General features: G+C 49.5%; 1 protein-coding gene across 4 annotated transcripts in view; it reads right to left on the bottom strand.

Moving 5' to 3' along the window:
* Nucleotides 1-238: 238 nt before the first annotated feature.
* LOC140485579 (netrin receptor UNC5C-like) overlaps nt 239-23,987 on the bottom strand; it is a 419,631-nt gene continuing 395,882 nt past the window's right edge. For all 4 annotated transcript variants that reach the window (XM_072583830.1, XM_072583831.1, XM_072583832.1 and 1 more), the window contains 3 exons: nt 10,280-10,444; nt 4,186-4,364; nt 239-463 (listed from right to left, as the gene is read on the bottom strand). In XM_072583830.1, the coding sequence (XP_072439931.1) occupies nt 298-463; nt 4,186-4,364; nt 10,280-10,444 (510 nt within the window). In that variant the 3' untranslated portion in view covers nt 239-297. The remainder of the gene's footprint in view (nt 464-4,185; nt 4,365-10,279; nt 10,445-23,987) is intronic.

The following is a 23,987-nucleotide window of genomic DNA, read 5'->3' as shown; positions in this document are numbered from 1 at the left end:
TGGATACATAAGTCCGTTTCCTAGGAAACTATAAATTACCTGTACCAAGCTGTGTACAGCCAAACCGAGAGGTTGTGGGGGGGGGGTATTGTGGGATGGGGCTGCAGCAGGTTAAAGGTTAGCCCAAGTTAGTCAGAAGCCCAAGTTGTGATGATGTACACAATGTCGGAAAGGCATTTTCCAAACGAGTGGGATTGACCTCCCTCTCCCTCTCCCCCTTCCCCCCCTCACCCCCTCAGCTTCCCCACTGGCTGGCATAGACCCTCCCTCTGACACATCGCCCACCTCCCCCAGGGGTCAGCGCTTGATCTCTGATGCCAGGGAGACCACCGTCTCGTGCCTTCCCATCTCCTCCAGTGCCGCCGCCAGCGAGCTCAGGTTGCCATCCGGAAAGTTCTGGGCTTCCCACAGGTCGAGGATGACCCCGGTCGGGCTGGATTTTGTCGCAAAGTAATTCAGGTAACTGTGTGTGGAAGCAGAGACTGTGTGAGAGGGTAGGGCAGTGCAGAGGCGATTGGTGAACCACGCGAGAAAACTGACCAAAACCTTTCCATGTCCAGTCCGTTCCAATATAACACTATAATTCCATTTCCGTGCAATCCCATGTTATAAGAAAATCCGCGGAATCGCAGCACCATTTAAACCAATGCTACTGGAATCACGTTATACCCAATATGGGTAAGGAAAGTTCACGTTCTACAAATAAATTCTTCAATCGCGTGAAAGCCAACTCATGTTAAAGAAACGCACGTTATAGTCGAACTGACTGTGCTCAGGGACGCAGATCCCTTTAAGGATGGACCAGGAGATAATCCTCACATTGACCGTCTCGCAAATACTCTTGCGCCCTCTGGAACAGGTGGGACTTAAAACTGGGCCTTGTCATTCCGAAGTAGGGACACTACCAGTGCATCACAAAAATCTCTGATGTCAGTCTCAAAATATTTTCTAACCATCCTTCTCAGAGATGTGAAAGCACACTTCTAGAGCAAGCCTTGAACCCAGGCCTCATGGCTTAGAGGTGGCGACACTGCCATTGTGATGCCCTGAGGCTCCTATCATAAAGTCATAGAGATGTACAGCATGGAAACAGACCCTTTGGTCTAGTCCATCCCAACCCAATCTAGTCCCACCTGCCAACACCCGGCCCACATCCCTCCAAAACCTTCCTATTCATAAACTCATCCAAATGCCTTTTAAATGCTGTAATTATACCAGCCTCCACCACTTCCTCTGGCAGCTCATTCCATACACGTACCACCCTCTACGTGAAAAAGTTGCCTCTTAGGTCTCTGTTATATCTTTCCCTCTCACCCTAAACCTATTCCCCCTAGTTCTGGACTCCCCCAGCCCAGGGTAAAGACTCCTGTACTCAATACTCTGACCAATAAAAGAAACCATACCAAACACCTTCTTCACTATCCTATCAACCTGCAACTCGATCACAGGTCACCTCCACAGCTCATTGAGGCAAGGTATTGGGGGGGGGGTGGTTTGGACATGGTCTTTTGTTGGGTTTTGTTCCCCCTGCCTCTTCCCCTCACCTTTGCACTGCTGGCAGTATCCTGAATGGGGTGTGGAAGTTCATCAGTTGGACCACACGGCTGGTTTATAGATGGGAGCTGGGCAGGTTAGTGAATGGGGCTGAAAATGTGTTGCTGGAAAAGCGCAGCAGGTCAGGCAGCATCCAAGGAGCAGGAGAATCGACGTTTTGGGCATAAGCCCTTCTTCAGGAATGAGCAAAGTGTGTCCAGCAGGCTAAGATAAAAGGTAGGGAGGAGGGATGTCTTTAATTTCCGATATGGCTATGAAGACATCGATCTCCGTCACGTGACATGTTCCTTGGATGCTGCCTGATCTGCTGTGCTTTTCCAGCAACACATTTTCAGCTCTGATCTCCAGCATCTGCAGTCCTCACTTTCCCCCCCAGGTTAGTGAATGGGTCATGTTAAATTGCCCATAGTGTTCAGGGATGTGTAGGTTAAGTGCATTAGTCAGGGATAATTGTAATGTAATAGGGCAGAGGAATGGGTCTGCGTGGGTTACTCTTTGGAAGGTCAGTGTGGACATGTTGGGCCGAAGGGCCTGTTTCCACACTGTAGAGATTCTATGATCAGATTGAATGATGGAGCAAACCTGAAGGACTGACTGGTCTGCTCCTGCCCCAGGTTTCTATCTTTTTTAAAAGGACAGATTTAAAAGGAGAGGTTTCTGGCTGTGGGTCCTCTCTGATGACTTGACTTGCGAGGCAGAGTCCCTTCCTATTAGATAGTACAAGTCTGCCATCCAGTGGTAGCTTCTTGTTATTACAGCTTCCAAAAAGTCCAGATGGTTCCAGCAGCTTTTCACCACATCAATATGTCCAAAGGCTGCAAGTGCGAAAATACTTTCACTCCAAGTATATGTGTGTGTGTATGTGTGTATGTGTGTGTGCGTGAGTGTGTGTGCGTGAGTGTGTGTGTGTGTGAGGTTGTGTGTTTATATGTGTGAGAGCATGTGAGGTTGTGTGCGTGTGTATGAGGCCGTGTGTGTGAGAGCGTGTGTGTGTGAGAACATGTGTGTGTGTGTGTGTGTGTGTGTGTGTGTGTGAGTATGCGCGCGTGTGTGTGTGTGTGTGTGTGTGTGTATATGTATATGTAAGAGAGAGGTTGTGGGTTTATATGTAAGATGATGTGTGCGTGTGTATGAGTACGTACAAGAGAGAATTGGTGTGAAAGTGTGTGTGTAAATGAGTGTGTGTGACAGGATGTGAGCGTGTGTGTGTATGTATGAGGGCGTGTGTGGGAGAGTGTGTGTATGAGTATGTGTGACGGTGTGAGTGTGTGGGTGGGTGTATGTGTGAGAGGGTGCGAGTGTGTGTGTTTGAGTGTGTGTGGGTGTATGTGTGCGAGAGAGTGTGAATGTATGTGAGTGTGGGTGTGCAATAGGGTGTGAGTGTGTGTGAATGTGAGTGGGTATATGCATGACACTATGCGTGCGAGAGGGTGTGAGTGTGTGTGGGTGTGTGTTTGAGTGTGTGTGGGTGTGTGTGAGTGTATGTGTTTGAGAGGGTGTGAGTGTGGGTGGGTGTGTGTTTGAGTGTGTGTGGGTGTGTGTGAGTGTATGTGTTTGAGAGGGTGTGAGTGTGTGTGGGTGTGTGTGTTTGAGTGTGTGTGAGTGTATGTGTTTGAGAGGGTGTGAGTGTGTGAGTGTGTGAGTGTGTGTGGGTGTGTGTTTGAGTGTGTGTGGGTGTGTGTGAGTGTATGTGTTTGAGAGGGTGTGTGTGTGGGTGTGTGTGTTTGAGTGTGTGTGGGTGTGTGTGAGTGTATGTGTTTGAGAGGGTGTGTGTGTGGGTGTGTGTGCTTGAGTGTGTGTGGGTGTGTGTGAGTGTATGTGTTTGAGAGGGTGTGAGTGTGGGTGTGTATGTGTGAGAGGTTGTGAGTGTGTGTGTGTGTGAGTGAATGTGTTTGAGAGGGTGTGAGTGTGTGTGGGTGTGTGTTTGAGTGTGTGTGGGTGTGTGTGAGTGTATGTGTTTGAGAGGGTGTGAGTGTGGGTGTGTATGTGTGAGAGCGTGTGTCATTGTTCATGTGGTGTTGATGCTGTTGAGGAGATTGTGATATCACTTCCTTGCAAGTGAGTGTGGGGTGAGGGGTTGGGGGGGGAGAGGAGGGGAGAGGGGGAGGAGGGGAGAGGGGGAGGAGGGGCCTTCATATTTGTCAGACTGACAATATCAGATTATCAACTGGACAGTTAATCAAACACACTGTGCATTTTCCAGGGAAATTGAGACAGTCATAACTGACTCACTGTGGGTATTCCCCACCCTCTATCTTATATATCCTCTCACAGCTCTCCAATCCAATGGACCATTGCCCCTTGTGTTGAACATGGCTCTAGTGTCTTTACCCTTGGACTTGGTCCCTTGAGTCAAACAGCTCCCTGATATTTTCTCACTCATAAACAGAACTGACTGTGGAAAGTCAGGTAAAACACCATTTAAATGCCACCCTTCAATAAGCCTGGATTTATTGTCTCAGTTTAACTTGTGGGAGGATGTTGAAAACTCCATGACAGCCCTGGATAACTGGCAACTCCACTGCTCCAAGGTCACTGTCACTGAGGCCCACTTTCAGTTCCAGATTTTTAACTGACTTCAAATTCTATCACAACCGGCCAAGTTCACGCGTTCTCGCTCAGTTTCCTTACCTGTCCAAGCTCAGTTTGTGTGCCAGCAATCTCCAGTCATTCCCCCTGTTGTTTGGAGCATCCAGGCTGGTGCAGATCTTCTGCCTGATGGAGAAGGGGATTCTGAATGCACTGGGGCCCACTAAGGTGATCACACCAGTGTCTGGTTCATCCAACACACTGCTCACTGGCTCCACATCCTGCAGTACAGACAGCAAAGAGTCAGGGCTCACTCCCAGCTCATTCACTCCCAGTCCCCCTCAATTCTACACATAGCACCAATTCGCATAAAGAGCTCGTGCATGCCTGAACTGAAACAACAGCACGAATTGCTGCAGGAACTCTGCAGGTCTGGAAGCATTTGTGCAGAGACAGCAGAGTTTATGTTTCAAGTCCAGTGATTCTTCACCAGGGCATATGGACTTTGTGAAATTGGCCCCGTTTTGTCCACATAACAGCACTTGCAACTCAATTAATTGAGCCTAACAACTGTTTGCATTTATGTAGTGCCTTTTAATGAACTTCATTGAAGGGTGATTGAACAGAATTTGACATTAAACTCCGTAAGGAGAAAATTATTGCTTGGTTTGAGACAAAGTCGAATGAGACAAGTACACAAATTGCTGGAGAAACTCATCAGGTATGGCAGTATCAGGGGAGAGAGAAACAGAGTTAATGTCTTCTTCAGAGCACTGTCAATCACTGAATTTCAGTCTCTGGACATGAAACGCTAACTCTGTTTCACTCTCCACAGATGCTGCCAGACCTGCTGAGTTTCTCCAGTGTGTGTTCTGGATTTTCAGCATCTGCAGGACTTTGCATGATTTCGGAGCTTGAGTATGTGTTTGAAAAGAGGAAGGGGGAGGCAGAGAGGTTGAGGAGGAGAATTTCCAGAGCTCAAGCGATTAAAGGGACAGGCGCCAATGCATGGAGTGATGGACACTCAGGATGAACGAGAAGCTGACATTCCAGAAACATAGATATTCCAGAGGGTTGTTGGGGCTGGAGAACGTTCCAGAGGGATCAGAAAGGGGACCAGGGGACTTGAGAACAAGGATGGAGAGTTTAAAATGGAAGCATTGCTGGACAGGGGGCGAACAATGTGTGCATTGGTTTTCTTTATTCACTCATGGGATGAGGGTATCACTGCTCAGACAGCATTTATTGTCCGTTCCTAATTCCACAGTCAACCACATCACTATGGGTGTGGAGTCACATGGAGGCCAGACCAGGTAAGGATGGCAGCTTCCTTCCCTAAAGGACATTAGTGACACCGATGGGGATTTTTTCCAGCAATTGGCAATGGAGTTGGTGAGCGGAGTGGGGTCATGAGTGGACGGGAATCTGATTTGGGACACTGAACTCAACAAAATTGTTCATCACATATATTACCACCACCACTCACTCTTAAATGCCTCGAGTGAACCAGCCTCCAGGTGGAGTGTAGTGAGTGGTAGCTCATTCGCTGTCACCAGCTCCCTGTGTGTAGTGATTGTAACGAGGTCAGCCAGGTAGATCTCAGAGATGGTGAGTTCCCCGATTGGGGCTGTTAACCTGGTCCAATCAGGGAGCCCTGCCTGACAGGAGGTTCAGGGGTCTGCCTCACTCTAGGGACTGACTCTGAGCTAGCTGGAACAGAGTTAATGTACTGTGCAGGTGTAAATAAACCTAATGAAGGAGCAGCGCTCCGAAAGTTAGTGCTTCCGAATAAACTGTTGGACTGTAACCTGGTGTTGTGCGATTTTTAACAATGTAAATAAAGGGTGACGGGATAACTGCATTCGTGCAGTTACTTCACTGCACAACCTCTCCATGGACAGAGTTGAATTTAGTTTCCTTTTGGGCACATGCGAGGAAGGCTTCATCCCAGAGCGAGAGAGGGCATTCCCAGAAACTGGAGAATGGATTGATTAGATTAGATTACTTACAGTGTGAAAACAGGCCCTTCGGCCCAACAAGTCCACACCGCCCCGCCGAAGCGCAACCCACCCATACCCCTACATTTACTCCTTACCTAACACTACGGGCAATTTAGCATGGCCAATTCACCTGACCTGCACATCTTTGTGACTGTGGGAGGAAACCGGAGCACCTGGAGGAAACCCACGCAGACACGGGGAGAAAGTGCAAACTCCACACAGACAGTCGCCTGAGGCGGGAATTGAACCCTGGTCTCTGGCACTGTGAGGCAGCAGTGCTAACCACTGTGCCACCGTGGTCGACACAGAGACCGGACAGAGTTCTGGCTCCACACACTCACAATCCATCCTCCTTTTCATCAAAGTCAAAATAACTCAGCAGCAACAAAAGGTAGTTAGCAACACTCGGAGATCACCTTGTGGCCGTGTGCCATGTTCTTCAGTGACAAAGCTCAGAGAGAAAAACCAAGACTTAGCAACAACTCCAGAGTATCCAGTGAAACAAGCCATTAGCCAGGGTCGTGTAGAGGTCGAGGAAAACTTCAAGGCCAGTTTCAAGACAGTGTGTGTTGGGATTGGGAGCACGTCAGATGAACTTATTCGAACTGTTTTTAAAACGGACTGAGTTCAGATGGAGTTCACCCCTGCCTTTGATCAGAGAGCAACCATCTCCTGTGAGTCCTTTGTTGAACTGAGAGCCAGAACTGAGATTGTTCAGATACTCTGGCAACGTGTCAAAGTCATCTTCATGACATGAACAGCGAGTGGTCGTCCAACTCATTACAATTTTGCAAAGAGATCTGTGTTGTGGGAGATAGGCTGATTCCTGAAGGGAATAACTAACTTTGATCGGTTAGTCCTGTAATCCAGAAGCCAGACTCTCTGTTTGGGCCAATTCCAAGCACCTGTCCTTCCACGTCTGATCAATTCAGACCAAAAGACCATGGCCCTTTCACTTTGCTGACTCTGTCCTGGAAATGAAAGACACAATTTGCATTCCGGTAGTGCCTTTCACCACCTCAACGGCATAGGCAGAGACTCCTAAGATCTAGCCCCTGTGGCAATGTGGCGCCAACGTGGCCAATCTGTGTACAGCAAGCTCTTGCTGACCGTTAGCAGGAGGCTGGGAGGATACAGGCTGCCAGTATTGCTGTGTTCTCCCAGCCTCCTGCTTGGATTCCAGCTTCTGCAGCTTTGTTTGTCTCACTGACAGCGAGCAGCTCACTGCGATGTCGATAGAGGTAATGGGTTGGTAGCCTGATTGCACGGCCGAACAAAGAACATCAAAGTCACTTCCAGCTCATGGGACAAATTCAGGTAAAAGTCGGCAGAGGCGGCTGAATGGGTTTCACGGTGCTAACTCGATAACAGATGGAACAAGGAATTTTGTGTTTATTGACGTGAACGATGAACAGTCCAAGCAGCAACACTTTTAGATTTAGCAGTCTGTTATCAGGCGGGTAACAGGAATTAGATGCAGTCTTAGGGCTAATGGGATCAAAGTGCATGGGGAGGAAGTAGGAACAGGGGATTGGGTTGGACGATCAGCCATGGTGGGACAGGCTCAAAGGGCAGAGTGACTTACTCCCTGCTCCTGTTATCTACATTTCTATCACCATGGGCCAAAGCTCTGGCACAACTTAGAACCCAAACTCAGAAATGTTTGCATTTTTTGCAGCGCAATAGTTTTTCACTTGATTAGATTAGATTATTTACAGTGTGGAAACAGGCCCTTCGGCCCAACAAGTCCACACCGACCCACCGAAGCGCAACCCACCCATTCCCCTACATTTACCCCTTTGCCTAACACTACAGGCAATTTAGCATGACCAATTCACCTGACCTGCACATCTTTGGACTGTGGGAGGAAACCGGAGCACCCGGAGGAAACCCACGCAGACACGGGGAGAACATGCAAACTCCACACAGTCAGTCGCCTGAATCGGGAATTGAACCCGGGTCTCTGGCGCTGTGAGGCAGCAGTGCTAACCACTGTGTCACCGTGCCGCCACAACTTCTTACAGTTATCAGTCGTGACTGGGTCTCATTGTCTGTCAAACACCTTGAGACAGTGCAAGGTTTGTGAAAGGTGCTGCCTAAATGCACCGCTTTATCAGTGCATACATCCATTTATTTGGCTCATTCCTTTCCATTTATTCCTGCATGAATGATCTGAACGCCTCACTAACCAGCAATTCACCAGAGAGACTATGAGCCTGTTTGATGCTGTCAGTTTGCATTGGCTGTGAGTTATGAGTTGACTGACACATCCACAATGTCTCTTACAAAGAGAGGGTAAGGCACGGGCCAGGTTGAACAACAGGCCTCAGAACAGTAAGTGGTAATGCCATGCACTGTCCATTCAAGGGACAGACAATGGGCTGCAGAAGACAGTCAATGGGCTGTGGAGTGGCAGATGAAGTTTAATTTGAATAAATATGAAGTATTACATTTTGATAAAACAAACAAGGACTAGACTGATACAATTAAAAGTACAGCCTTGGGTCATGTTGTAGAACAGGGAGACCTAAGGGTTCAGGGACAAAATTCTTTGAAGTTTGTATCACAGGGAGACCGAATGGTTAAGAAAGCATTTAGCACACTTACCTTCATTGCTCAGACTCTTTAGTATCGGAGTTAGGAAGTCATGTTGGGGATATACAGGACATTGGTGAGGCCTCTTCTGGAATACTGTGTCCAGTTCTGGTCTCCCTGTTTTGGGAAGGTTATTATTAAACTGGGGAGGGTTTAGAAGAGACTTATCAGGAATGGAGGGTTTGAGTTAAGGAGAGGCTGGATGGGCTGGGACTTTTTTCATTGAAGCATAGGAAGTGGGGAGGTGACATGATAGAGGTTTATAAAATCAGGAGGGGGGTGGATAATGTGAATAGCAGGTAACCTTTACCCAGGGTGGAGAATTTCAACAACAGGGGGTATGTTTTTAAGTTAAGAGGAGAAATATTTATAAAGGACATGAGGGGCAACTGTTCTTTACAGGGAGTGCTTTGTGTGTGGAATGAACATCAAGATGAAGTGGAGGATGCACGTACAGTTACACCATTTAAAAGATTATTTGGTTAAGTGAGTTTTGAGAAGATTTGTAGCTCAGGCTGAGGTTTTGGATGTAGGTTTGCTCGCTGAGCTGAAAGATTCATTTCCAGACGTTTTGTTACCTTACTCGGTAACATCTTCAGTGGACCTCAGGTGAAGCAACCCAAAGAAACCCAAATCTATAAATAGAAAGCAGGAATTTTCAGCATTGCTTCACACGAGGGCCACTGAAGATGTTACCTAGTAGGGTAACGAAACGCCTGGAAATGAACCTTCCAGCTCAGTGAGCAAACCTACATCCAAAATTTGGTTAAGTACATGAATAAGAAATTTGTTGGGGTAGGGGCCAAGCACAGGCAGGTGGGACTAGCTTAGTTTGGGATTATGGGTGGCATAGACTGATTGGACCGAAGGGTCTGTATGAATGACCCCAACCTCCCAGTTGCTTTCAGTTTTGAGAAACACTGTGCTCTCATGCTGACATTTCTGTCCTGGGCCTGATGCAATGTTCCAATGAATCACAACACCAGCTCAAGGAACAACATTCCCATTCTCCACTTCGGAAATTTACAGCCTCCAGGACTCAACATTGAATTCTGTACCTTCAGAAACTGACTGCATTAGGTCTGTCTGCCATTTTTCTTACATTCTCCTCTTCAGCACTCCCCAGCTGAATCATCGAATCCCTACAGTGTGGAAGCAGGCCCTTCGGCCCAACAAGTCCACACCGACCCTCCGAAGAGAATCCCACCCAAATCCATTCCCCTACATTTACTCCTGACTAATGCACCTAACGTACATATCCCTGGACACTGTGGGCAATTTAACATGGCCAATTCACTTAACCTGCACATCGTTGGATTGTGGGAGGAAACCGGAGGACCTGGAAGAAACCCATGCAGACACGGAGAGAACGTACAAACTCCACACAGACAGTAGCCCGAGGCTGGAATTGGACCCAAGTCCCTGGCACTGTGAGGCAGCAGTGCTAACCACTGTGCCTGTGTCTTCTTTATTTTTCTCCTAGCATTTTGTTCAAATCTTACTGGACACCCACACAAACAGAGATTGTTGGAAAGGGACTGTCAGTCTTATTGGACACTGGTCAGGTTGGGTAGCCCACGTGTACAAAACGGCCATCGTACCTCAGATAAGCTGCTCTGTATCTGGAAGATTTGCCCTTCGCCTTCCACCTGACGCACACACAGTTTACAAACCAACTCCGTGGTGACAAGACTGAAACGCTCCAGGGTGAAGGTGCAGTGAAGGTTCCTCTGACAGCCACTCCATATGTGGTAGAAAGGAATTTCCTGTTGAAAAAGGCAGAAAGGTGTCATTGGAAAGTTGGCACTGAATACTTAAAAACATAGGTCATAGGAAAAGGAGTAGGCCATTCAGCCCCTCAAGCCTGTTCTACCATTCAATGCCATCATGGCTGATCTGTGGCCTAACTCCACCCACCTTAAAATCTCTGCTGTGCTTTGCTGTGTCTGTCTCCAAATTAATATTAACAACTGATCCAGCATTCATTGCAATTTGTGGAGGAGAGCTCCAAACCTCTCCCACCCTTTGTGTGTGGAAGTGCTTTCTAAAATCACTCCTGAAGGGGCTAGCCCTCATTTTCAGTCTGTGCTGCTGATTAAAGAATCCCCAACTAGTGGAAATAGTTTATCATCAGGTCAATGTAGAGTCACAGAATCTTACAGCATGGAAGCAGACCTTTCAGTCCAATTAGTCCACGCCGACCATAATCTAGTCCGACCTGCCTGCTCCTGGTCCATATCCCTCCAAACCCCCTTTCCTAACCACGTACTTATCCAAATGTCTTTTAAATGTTGTAATTTAAGTGAATTTAGCACGGCCAATTCACTTAACCTGCACATTTCTCAGGAAGTTCATTCCACATGCGAACCACACTCTGTCTAAAAAAATTTGCCCTTTGTGTCTTTTTAAAATCTCTCTCCTCTCACTTTAAGAAAGTGCCTCCTAGTCTTGAAATTCCCCACCTAAGGAAAAGACAACCATGATTAACTCTATCTATACCTCTTATTATTTTATAAATTTCTGTGAGGTGGCCTCTCAACCTCCAGTGCTCCAGTGAAAAAATTCCCAGTCTGTCCAGCCTTTCTTTATAACTCAAACCTTCCATACCAGGCAATATCCTGATAACTCTCTTCTGAATCCTCTCCAGCTTGGTAATATTCTTTCTAAGCGTCCATAAATGTCTCTCTAAATGTCCGTAAGTCCTATCTTTTAAAATTACCTCCAACAATTTACCCACAACTGAAGTCAGATTCACAGGTCTATAGTTTCCCAGTTTCTCCTTATAACCTTTCTTAAACAAAGTTACAACATTAGCCACCCTCCAGTCATCAGGCACCTCACCCATAGTTACAAATGATGCAAATATTTCTGCAAGGGGTCTTGTAATTTCCCCTTTTACATCACAACTTTCTAGGATACATTCAATCTTTCCCCAGAGATTTATCCACCTTTATATTCTCTAAGACCTCCTGAACTTCCTCTTTTGTAATGTGAACTGTTTTTAAAACATTTTAAAGTTTATTTCTCTGCATTCTCTAGATTCCATTTCTTTCTCCACAGTGAAAACTGACACAAAATATTCATTTAGTATCAATCCCATCTCTTGGGCTTCAACACAAAGACAACCTCCTTCATCTTTAATTGGCCACACCCTCTCTCTAGTTACCCTGTTATTGTATTTGTAGAATCTCTTTGGATTATCCTTAACTTTATCTGCCAATGCAACCTCATATCCCCTCTTTGCCTTCCTGATTTCTCTCTCTAGAGTGCCCCGATACCTGTTATATTGATCAACTGAACCAAGTTGCCTATATCTAAAATAAGGTTCCTTTTTATTCTTGTCGAGAACCTCAGTATCTTTATTCATCCATTGTTCCTTAATCTTATCAGCCTTAGTGGGTGGCACGGTGGCACAGTGGTTAGCACTGCTGCCTCACAGCGCCAGAGACCCGGGTGCAATTCCAGCCTCTGGTGACTGTCTGTGTGGAGTTTGCACATTCTTCCTGTGTCTGCGTGGGTTTGCTCCGGTTTCCTCCCACAGTCCAAAGATGTGCAGGTCAGGTGAATTGGCCATGCTAAATTGCCCGTAGTGTTAGGTAAGGGGTAAATGTAGGGGTATGGGTGGGTTGCGCTTCGGCGGGTCGATGTGGACTTGTTGGGCCAAAGGGCCTGTTTCCACACTGTAATGTAATCTAATCTTAGCCTTCAAAAGAACAAAATGCCTTTGAATTCTCGTTATCACACTCTTGAAAGCCTCCCACTTGTCAGATGTACTTTTACCCACGAACAGTCCACTCCAACCAATGTTTAAATGTTCTTGTCGGATACCAATAAAATTTGCCTTACTCCAATTAAAAGCTTTAACTTTTGTGGAAGGCTTATCCTTTTCCATACCCATTTTGAAGCAAATGGAATTATGATCACTGGACACAAAGTGTTCCCCCAGTTTTATGTCAGTTACCTGCCCTGCCCTGCCCTGCCCCAGTCAGGTGCTCTAAAGAAGGTCGAATTTTGCTCCTTCTCTAGTCGGAGCACCCACATATACATCCACAATAAAGAAACTTTCCTTGAGCACATTTGACAAATTCTTCACCATCCAGACATTTAACACTATGGTAGCCCCAGTCAATGTTTGGAAAATTAAAATCACCCATTATCATACATATATATATCTGAGATCTCCCTACATATTTGTTTCTCAATTTCTCTCTTACTATTGGAGGAATTTGATGGATTCTTATTTGTAATTCGTACGATTTGTCAGAAATATCTTCCCTAGTTATAGCAGTAATGTATTCCTTTACCAAGAATGCCACGCCTGCCCCCCCCCTCCCCCCCCCCCCCCACCTTACCTCCTTTTCTATCTTTCCTGTTACATCTAAAACCCAGAACACCTTGAAGACTTTGATCCCTTAACCTTCGAAACTGGAAAACAGGCCTAGTTTAATAGAAACATAGAAGATAGGAGCAGGAGGAAGCCATTCGGCCCTTTGACCCTGCTCTGCCATTCATCACCATCATGGCTGATTGTCAAACTCAATAGCCTGATCCTGCTTTCTCCCCATAACCTTTGATCCCATTCGCCCCAGATGCTATATCTGGCTGTTTTTGAATATACTGAATGTTTTGACATCAATTACTTCCTGTGGTTTTGAATTCCACAGGCTCACCACTTTTTAGGTGAACAAATATCTCCGCATCTCCGTGCTAAATGGTTCACCCTGAATCCTCAGACTGTAAGCCCTGGTTCTGGATGCACCCACCACCAAGAACACCCTCTCTGCAATACCCTGTCTAGTCCTGTTAGAATTTTATAAGTCTCAGTGATATCCCCCCCCATTCGTCTGCATAATCTCTCCACATAACTTGACCCCTGAAGTCCTGGGATCATTCTTGTAAACAGATTTTAAATTACACCAGCCACCATGATGGGATATGAACCATTGCCCCCAGTGCACTAACCTGGTCTGTGGAGTTCAGGCCCAGTGAAATTATCATTAGGCCATCACATCCCCACCTTCAACTTGAAATACTAGAAAAGTACTTGCTTTATTTTGTGATGTTTGCGCTGATTGGACGATGGGTTACATTGCGGTGGGAGACCATGGCTGTTATAAAAGTGATGGTTCTGAAAGGGTTAACGCTCATGTTCCATTGGTTCCACCCATTCTATGGAGGTCTCGCACAGTCTGTGGGCGGGTACAGGAGGTCACAAACAGACTGTGGGCGGGCACAGGAGGTCACACACAATCTGTGGGCGGGTACAGGAGGTCACACAGTCTGTGGGCGGGTACAGGAGGTCACAAACAGACTGTGGGCGGGCACAGGAGGTCACACACAATCTGTGGTCAGGTACAGGAGGTCACACAGTCTGTGGGCGGGTACAGGAGGTCACACACACTCTGTGGCCTGGTACAGGGGTTCACACACAGTCTGTATGTGGGTACAGGAGGTCACACACATTCTGTAGGTGGGTATAGGAGGTCACACACATTCTCTGGACAGATACAGGAGGTCACACTGTCTGTGGGTGGGTACAGGGGGTCAAACACAGTCTCTGGGGGGGGTACAAGAGGTCACACACACTCTGTGGACATGTTTAGGAGGTCACACATACTCTGTGGGAGGGTACAGGAGGTCACACACAGTCCGTGGGTGTGTACAGGAGGTCACACACAGTCCGTGGGTGTGGACAGGAGGTCACACACAGTCAGTGGGCGGGTACAGGAGGTCACACACAGTCAGTGGGCGGGTACAGGAGGTCACACACAGTCAGTGAGCGGGTACAGGAGGTCACACACAGTCTGTGTGTGGGTACAGGAGGTCACACACAGTCTGGAGAGAGGTACAGGAGGTCACACACAGTCTGTGGGTGGGTACAGGAGGTCACACACAGTCTGTGGGTGGGTACAGCAGGTCACACACAGTCTGTGGGTGGGTACAGGAGGTCACACACAGTCTGTGGGTGGGTACAGCAGGTCACACACAGTCTGTGGGTGGGTACAGGAGGTCACACACAGTCTGTGGGTGGGTACAGCAGGTCACACACAGTCTGTGGGTGGGTACAGCAGGTCACACACAGTCTGTGGGTGGGTACAGCAGGTCACACACAGTCTGTGGGTGGGTACAGCAGGTCACACACAGTCTGTGGGTGGGTACAGCAGGTCACACACAGTCTGTGGGTGGGTACAGCAGGTCACACACAGTCTGTGGGTGGGTACAGCAGGTCACACACAGTCTGTGGGTGGGTACAGCAGGTCACACACAGTCTGTGGGTGGGTACAGCAGGTCACACACAGTCTGTGGGTGGGTACAGCAGGTCACACACAGTCTGTGGGTGGGTACAGCAGGTCACACACAGTCTGTGGGTGGGTACAGCAGGTCACACACAGTCTGTGGGTGGGTACAGCAGGTCACACACAGTCTGTGGGTGGGTACAGCAGGTCACACACAGTCTGTGGGTGGGTACAGCAGGTCACACACAGTCTGTGGGTGGGTACAGCAGGTCACACACAGTCTGTGGGTGGGTACAGCAGGTCACACACAGTCTGTGGGTGGGTACAGCAGGTCACACACAGTCTGTGGGTGGGTACAGCAGGTCACACTGTCTGTGGGCGGGTACAGGAGGTCACACACAGTCTGTGGGTGGTTTCAGGAGGTCACACACAGTCTGTGGGTGGTTTCAGGAGGTCACACACAGTCTGTGGGTGGGTACAGGAGGTCACACACAGTCTGTGGGTGGGTACAGGAGGTCACACACAGTCTGTGGGTGGGTACAGGAGGTCACACACAGTCTGTGGGTGGGTACAGGAGGTCACACACAGTCTGTGGGTGGGTACAGGAGGTCACACACAGTCTGTGGGTGGGTACAGGAGGTCACACACAGTCTGTGGGTGGGTACAGGAGGTCACACACAGTCTGTGGGTGGTTTCAGGAGGTCACACACAGTCTGAGGGCAGGTACAGGAGGTCACACACAGTCTGTGGGCAGGTACAGGAGGTCACACACAGTCTGAGGGCAGGTACAGGAGGTCACACACAGTCTGTGGTTGAGTACGAGAGGTCACACACAGTCTGTGGACGGGTACAGTAGGTCACACACAGTCTGTGGACGGGTACAGGAGGTCACACACAGTCTGTGGACGGGTACAGGAGGTCACACACAGTCTAGGGGGAGGTACAGGAGGTCACACACAGTCTGAGGGCAGGTAAAGGAGGTCACACACAGTCTGTGAGTGTATACAGGAGGTCACATACAGTCTGTGGGTGGGTACAAGAGGTCACACACCGTCTGTGTGTGGGTACAGGAGGTCACACACAGTCTGTGGGCGTGTACTAGAGGTCACACACAGTCTGGAGAGAGGTACAGGAGGTCACACACAGTCTGAGGGCAGGTAAAGGAGGTCACACACAGTCTGTGAGTGTATACAGGAGGTCACATACAGTCTGTGGGTGGGTACAAGAGGTCACACACCGTCTGTGTGTGGGTACAGGAGGTCACACACACTCTGTGGGCGTGTACTGGAGGTCACACACACTCTGTGGGTGGGTACAGGAGGTCACACACAGTCTGTGGTGGTGTACAGGAGGTCACACACAGTCTGTGGGCGTGTACTGGAGGTCACACACACTCTGTGGGCGGGTACAGGAGGTCACACACACTCTGTGGGCGGGTACAGGAGGTCACACAGTCTGTGGGCGGGTACAGGAGGTCACACACACTCTGTGGGTGGGTACAGGAGGTCACACAGTCTGTGGGCGGGTACAGGACGTCACAAACAGTCTCTGGGTGGGTACAGGCGGTCACACACAGTCAGTGGGGGGGGTACAGGAGGTCACACACTGTCTGTGGGCAGGTACAGGAGGTCACACACAGTCTGTGGGTGGGTACAGGAGGTCACACACATTCTGTCGGCGGGTACAGGAGGTCGCACACAGTCTGTGGTTGAGTACAGGAGGTCACACACAGTCTCTGGTGGGTACAGGAGGTGACACACAGTCTGTGGGTGTGTACAGGAGGTCACACACACTCTGTGGGTGAGTACAGGAATCACACACAGTCCGTGGGTGTGTACAGGAGGTCACACAGAGTCTGTGGGCGGGTACAGGAGGTCACACACAGGATTTGGGTAGGTACAGGAGGTCACACACAGTCTGTGGGCGGGTACAGGAGGTCACACAGTCTGTGGGTGGGTACAGGAGGTCACACACACTCTGTGGGCGGGTACAGGAGGTCACACAGTCTGTGGGTGGGTATAGGAGGTCACACACAGTCTGTGTGTGGGTACAGGAGGTCACACACAGTCTGAGGGCAGGTACAGGAGGTCACACACAGTCTGAGGGCAGGTACAGGAGGTCACACACAGTCTGAGGGCAGGTACAGGAGGTCACACACAGTCTGAGGGCAGGTACAGGAGGTCAAACACAGTCTGAGGGCGGGTACAGGAGGTCAAACACAGTCTGAGGGCAGGTACAGGAGGTCAAACATAGTCTGAGGGCAGGTACAGGAGGTCAAACACAGTCTGTGGACAGGTACAGGAGGTCACACACAGTCTGAGGGCGGGTACAGGAGGTCACACACAGTCTGAGGGCAGGTACAGGAGGTCACACACAGTCTGAGGGCAGGTACAGGAGGTCACACACACACTGTGGGCGGTTACAGGAGGTCACACAGTCTGTGTGCAGGTACAGGAGGTCACACACAGTCTGAGGGCAGGTACAGGAGGTCACACACAGTCTGAGGGCAGGTACAGGAGGTCAAACGCAGTCTGTGGACGGGTACAAGAGGTCACACACAGTCTGTGGGCGTGTACTGGAGGTCACACACAGTCTGTGGGTGGTACAGGAGGTCACACACAGTCTGTGGGCGGGTACAGGAGGTCACACACAGTCTGTGGGCGGGTACAGGAGGTCACGCACAGTCTGTGGCTGGGTCCAGGAGGTCACACACACTCTGTGGGCGGGTACAGGAGGTCACACACATTCTCTGGACAGATACAGGAGGTCACACACACTCTGTGGGTGGGTACAGGAGGTCACACACAGTCTGTGGTGGTGTACAGGAGGTCACACACACTGTGTGGGTGGGTACAGGAGGTCACACACAGTCTGTGGTGGTGTACAGGAGGTCACACACAGTCTGTGGGTACGTACAGGAGGTCACACAGTCTGTGGGCGGGTACAGGAGGTCACACACAGTCTGTGGACATGTACAGGAGGTCACACACAGTCTGTGGGCGGGTACAGGAGGTCACACACAGTCTGTGGTGGGTACAGGAGGTCACACACAGTCTGTGGGCGGGTACAGGAGGCTACACACACTCTGTGGATGGACACAGGAGGTCACACACAGTCTGTAAGTGGGTACAGGAGGTCACACACAGTCTGTGGGTACGTACAGTAGGTCACACAGTCTGTGGTTGGGTACAGGAGGTCACAAACAGTCTCTGGGTGGGTACAGGCGGTCACACACAGTCAGTGGGTGTGTACAGGAGGTCACACACAGTCTGTGGGCAGGTACAGGAGGTCACATACAATCTATGGGTGGGTACAAAATGTCACACACAGTCTGTGTGTGGGTACAGGAGGTCACACACAGTCTGGGGGGAGGTACAGGAGGTCACACACAGTCTGTGGGTGGGTACAGGAGGTCACACACATTCTGTCGGCGGGTACAGGAGGTCGCACACAGTCTGTGGGCAGGTACAGGAGGTCACATACAATCTATGGGTGGGTACAAAATGTCACACACAGTCTGTGTGTGGGTACAGGAGGTCACACACAGTCTGGGGGGAGGTACAGGAGGTCACACACAGTCTGTGGGTGGGTACAGGAGGTCACACACAGTCTGTCGGCGGGTACAGGAGGTCGCACACAGTCTGTGGTTGAGTACAGGAGGTCACACACAGTCTCTGGTGGGTACAGGAGGTCAGATACAGTCTGTGGGTGTGTACAGGAGGTCACACACAGTCTGTGGGTGGCTACAGGAAGTCACACACAGTCTGTAAGTGGGTACAGGACGTCACACACAGTCTCTGGTGGGTACAGGAGGTCACACACACTCTGTGGGTGGGTACAGGACGTCACACACTGTCTCTGGGTGGATACAGGAGGTCACACACAGTCAGTGGATAGGTACAGGAGGTCACACAGTCTGTGGGTGGGTACAGGAGGTCACACACAGTCTGTGGGCGGGTACAGGAGGTCACACAGTCTGTGGGTGGGTACAGGAGGTCACACACACTCTGTGGGTGGGTACAGGAGGTCACACACACTCTGTGGGTGGGTACAGGAGGTCACACACAGTCTGAGGGCAGGTACAGGAGGTCACACACAGTCTGAGGGCAGGTACAGGAGGTCACACACAGTCTGTGGTGGTGTACAGGAGGTCACACACAGTCTGAGGGCAGGTACAGGAGGTCACACACAGTCTGAGGGCAGGTACAGGAGGTCAAACGCAGTCTGTGGACGGGTACAGGAGGTCACACACAGTCTGAGGGCAGGTAAAGGAGGTCACACACAGTCTGTGAGTGTATACAGGAGGTCACATACAGTCTGTGGGTGGGTACAAGAGGTCACACACCGTCTATGGGTGGGTACAGGAGGTCATACACAGTCTGTGGGCGGTACAGGAGGTCACACACAGTCTGTGGGCGGGTACAGGAGGTCACGCACAGTCTGTGGCTGGGTCCAGGAGGTCACACACAGTCTGTGGGTGGTACAGGAGGTCACACACATTCTCTGGACAGATACAGGAGGTCACACACACTCTGTGGGTGGGTACAGGAGGTCACACACAGTCTGTGGTGGTGTACAGGAGGTCACACACACTGTGTGGGTGGGTACAGGAGGTCACACACAGTCTGTGGTGGTGTACAGGAGGTCACACACAGTCTGTGGGTACGTACAGGAGGTCACACAGTCTGTGGGCGGGTACAGGAGGTCACACACAGTCTGTGGTGGGTACAGGAGGTCACGAACAGTCTCTGGGTGGGTACAGGCGGTCACACACAGTCAGTGGGTGTGTACAGGAGGCTACACACACTCTGTGGATGGACACAGGAGGTCACACACAGTCTGTAAGTGGGTACAGGAGGTCACACAGTCTGTGGGCAGGTACAGGAGGTCACATACAGTCTGTGGGTGGGTACAGGAGGTCACACACAGTCAGTGGGCGGGTACAGGAGGTCAAACACTGTCTCTGGGGGTGGTACAAGAGGTCACACACACTCTGTGGACATGTACAGGAGGTCACACATACTCTGTGGGCGGGTACAGGAGGTCACACAGTCTGTGGGCAGGTACAGGAGGTCACACAGTCTGTGGGCGGGTACAGGAGGTCACATACAGTCTGTGGGTGGATACAGGAGGTCACACACAGTCAGTGGATAGGTACAGGAGGTCACACTGTCTGTGGGCAGGTACAGGAGGTCACCACACAGTCTGTGGGCCGGTACAGGAGGTCACACACAGTCTGTGGGTGGGTACAGGAGGTCACACACAGTCTGTGGACGGGTACAGTAGGTCACACACAGTCTGTGGACGGTTACAGTAGGTCACACACACTCTGTGGGTGAGTACAGGAGGTCACACACAGTCAGTGGATGAGTACGAGAGGTCACACACAGTCTGTGAACAGGTACAGGAGGTCACATATACTCTGTGGGCAGGTACAGGAGATCACACCGTCTGTGGGCAGGTACAGTAGGTCACACACAGTCTGTGAGCAGGTACAGGAGGTCACACCGTCTGTGGGCAGGTACAGGAGGTCACACACAGTCTGTGGATTTGTACAGGAGGTCACACACAGTCTGTGGGTGGGTACAGGAGGTCACACACAGTCTGTGGGCGGGTACAGGAGGTCACACACAGTCAGTGGGCGGGTACAGGAGGTCACACACAGTCTGTGGGCAGGTACAGGAGGTCACACACAGTCTGTGGGTGGGTACAGGAGGTCCCACACTGTCTGTGGGTGGGTACAGGAGGTCACACACAGGATTTGGGTCGGTATAGGAGGTCACACAGTCTGTGGGCAGGTACAGGAGGTCACACACTGTCTGTGGGTGGGTACAGGAGGTCACACTCAGGATTTGGGTCGGTACAGGAGGTCACACAGTCTGTGGGAGGGTACAGGAGGTCACACAGTCTGTGGGAGGGTACAGGAGGTCACACAGTCTGTGGATTTGTACAGGAGGTCACACACAGTCTGTGGGTGGCTACAGGAGGTCACACAGATTCTCTGGGTGGGAACAGTTGTTCGACCCTTGTTTTTAAATGGGAAGACAATGACATATTGGTAAAGCTGTTTGACAAGTAATGCAGAGGCCCAGGCTAATACATTGTGGACATGACATCAATTCCTGGAATTTAACCTCAGTTCATTCTGTGGAAATAGCTTCAGTTGCAATTCCATTTGCTCCAATAGACAGAAGCCTCTGTGGATTTCCAGCCTGACAGTCTGTTAGGGGATGTTTGCGTTCACCAACAAGCTGCTTGATCCTGGGAGGTTTACCCACAGCAGTGAGATCAGCAGAAGGTAAATCATGAGGCTGTGAGGACTGTGTGTCAAAGATCTGGTTGTTTAAGAAATGTCATCACATAATCCAGTGGCTATTTCATACCGATACAATCTCAGCTCCCCTGAATGAGAGACCAGGGGCAAGAGTAAGCCGTTCTACCCATCAAGTCAGTTGCACTATTCAATGCTGATTTGATAATCCTCACTTTCCTGCCTTTTCCTCACAACCCTTGATTCTCTAACTGATTAAACAGCGATCTCAGCCTTGAATATACTTAACGACCCAACCCCAACAGCCCTTTGCAGTGAAGAACTCCACAGATTCATTTCCCTCTGAGAGAAGAAATTCCTGGGTCTGGGGTGGAATCACCTTTGGAGGGTCAGTATGGAGTAGATGGGCCAAATGGTCTGCTTCCACACTGTAGGGATTCTATGATTCTCTCCTCATAAGACTGTCCTTCAATCTCCAGAAATAACATCATGAACCTTTTACCTCATAACTGATTTTGTCTCAACTCTCAACAGTTCAGGGAAGACAGAGAAAGTACTAGAGAGACACTGAAGCTTTCCTTGATGTCTGACAGCACTGACATCAATAACTGAGAGGAACTGGCTATCAATCATTTAAAATGATGACAACCTGTCCATCAAATTGCATCATGAATTCAGATACTTTAATGACGAGACACTGTGGTGACAGATAAGGAAATAGGATTGAAGCTTACAAAATAATGTGAGGTATAGATAGAGTTAATGGTTGTTGTCCTTTCCCTCGGATGGGGAATTCCAAGACCAGGGGGCAGGTTTTTAAGGTGAGAGGAGAGAGATTTAAAAAAGACATGAGGGGCAAATGTTTTACACAGAAGGTGGCTAACGTGTGGAATGAACTTTTTGAGGAAGTGGTGGATGTGGGTACAATTACAACATTTAAAAGACCGTAAGAATATAAGACACAGGAGCAGAAGTTAGGCCATTCAGCCCATCGAGTCTGCGCCACCATTCAATTGTGGCTGAGACGTTTCTCAGTCGGAGAGTGTGGTGCTGGAAAAGCACAGCAGGCCAGGCAGCATCCGAGGAGCAGGAGAATCAACGTTTTGTGCATAATCTCTTCATCAGGAATGAGGCTGAGAGATAAATGGGAGGGCTGGGGCTAGGGGGAAGGTAATTGGGAGTACAATAGGTAGATGAAGGTGGGGTGTGAAAGTGATAGGTTAGAGAGGAGGTTGGAGCAGATAGTTGGAAGGAAAATAAACAGGTAGGACTGTTCAGGAGGGTGGTGCTGAATTGGAAGGTTGAGACTGGGATAAGGTGGGGGGGGAGGGGAAGTGGGGGAACTGGTGAAGTCCACATTGATCCCATGTGGTTGGAGGGTTCTAAGGTGGAACATGAGACATTCTTCCTCCAGGTATCAGGTGGTTAGGGTTTGGCGATGGAGGAGGCCCAGGACCTGTATGTCTTTGGCAGAGTGGAAGGGGGAGTTAAAGTGTTCAGCCACGAAGCAATGGGGTTGGTTAGTGCAGGTGTCCCAGAGATGTCCTCTGAAACAATCTGCAAGTTGGCATCCTGTCTCCCCAATGTAGAGGTGCAACGGATGCAGTAGATGATATGTGTGGAAATACAGGTAAAACTCGGATGGACGTGGAAGGATCCAACAGAGATTTACCTGCACTTCCACACACATCATCTCCCTCGCATTTATCTCTCAGCCCCGTTGGCCCACAAGCCTCATTCCTGATGATGGGCTTATGCCTGAAATGTTGATTGTCCTGCTCTTCGGATGCTGCCTGACCGGCTGTGCTTTTCCAGCACCATGCTCTCAGCTCTGATCTTCAGCATCTGCAGTCCTCACTCTCTCCTGATAAGTTTCTCAACCCCATTCTCCTGCTTTCTCCCTGTAACCCTTGATACTCAAGAAACTATCTCAGTCTTAAATATAGTCAATGACCCGGCCTCCACAACATTCTTTTGATTAGATTCCCTACAGTGTGGAAACAGGCCCTTCAGCCCAACAACCTGACCTGCACATCTTTGGGCTGTGGGAGGAAACCCACGCAGACACGGGGAGAATGTGCAAACTCCAAACAGTCAGGTGTCTGAGGCTAGAGTCGAACCCAGGTCCCTGGTGCTGTGAGGCAGCAGTGCTGACCACTGAGCTAGCGTGCCACCCCAAACGCAAAGTTCATGCAGTTCACAAAGGTGAAAATCTGCATGCTATCAATCTATTACATTCCTTCACCCCAAAACACTCAGGAAAAATATATGACAGTGAAATCCATAGATTCACCACTCTCTGGCTGTCGAAGTTTCTCCTTATCCCCATTCTAAAGGGTCTTCCCTTTACTCTAGGACTGTGCCCTTGGGTCCTAGTCTTCCCTGCTAATGGAAACCTCTTCCCAACGTCCACTCTGTCCAGGCCATTCAGTGTTCTGTAATGTCTCAATTAGGTACCCCCTTAATCTCCTCAGCTCTATTGAGTATAAACCTAGAATCCTCCAACATTCCTCATATGTTAAACTTTTAATTACTGTGCCCATTCTCATGAACCTCCTCTGAAACACACTCCAGGGCCAGTACATCTTTCCTGAGATATGGGGCCCAAAACTGCACACAATGCTCCAAATTTGGATGGATGCATGAATTGGAAAGGTTTGGAAGGATACGGGCTGGAAGCTGGGAGTTGGATTATTTTAGTTCGGAATTATGTTTGGCTCAGACTGGTTGGACTGAAGGGTCTGTTTCTGTGCAGTATGACTCTATGGCTCTCTAACAAATCCAGCTCTCGTGACTTCCACT

This window comes from Chiloscyllium punctatum, chromosome 14 (assembly GCF_047496795.1).
Source record: "Chiloscyllium punctatum isolate Juve2018m chromosome 14, sChiPun1.3, whole genome shotgun sequence".
Lineage (NCBI taxonomy): Eukaryota > Metazoa > Chordata > Chondrichthyes > Orectolobiformes > Hemiscylliidae > Chiloscyllium > Chiloscyllium punctatum.
Note: the sequence above shows the minus strand (reverse complement) of the source record. Positions and strands in the feature narration are given on the sequence as shown.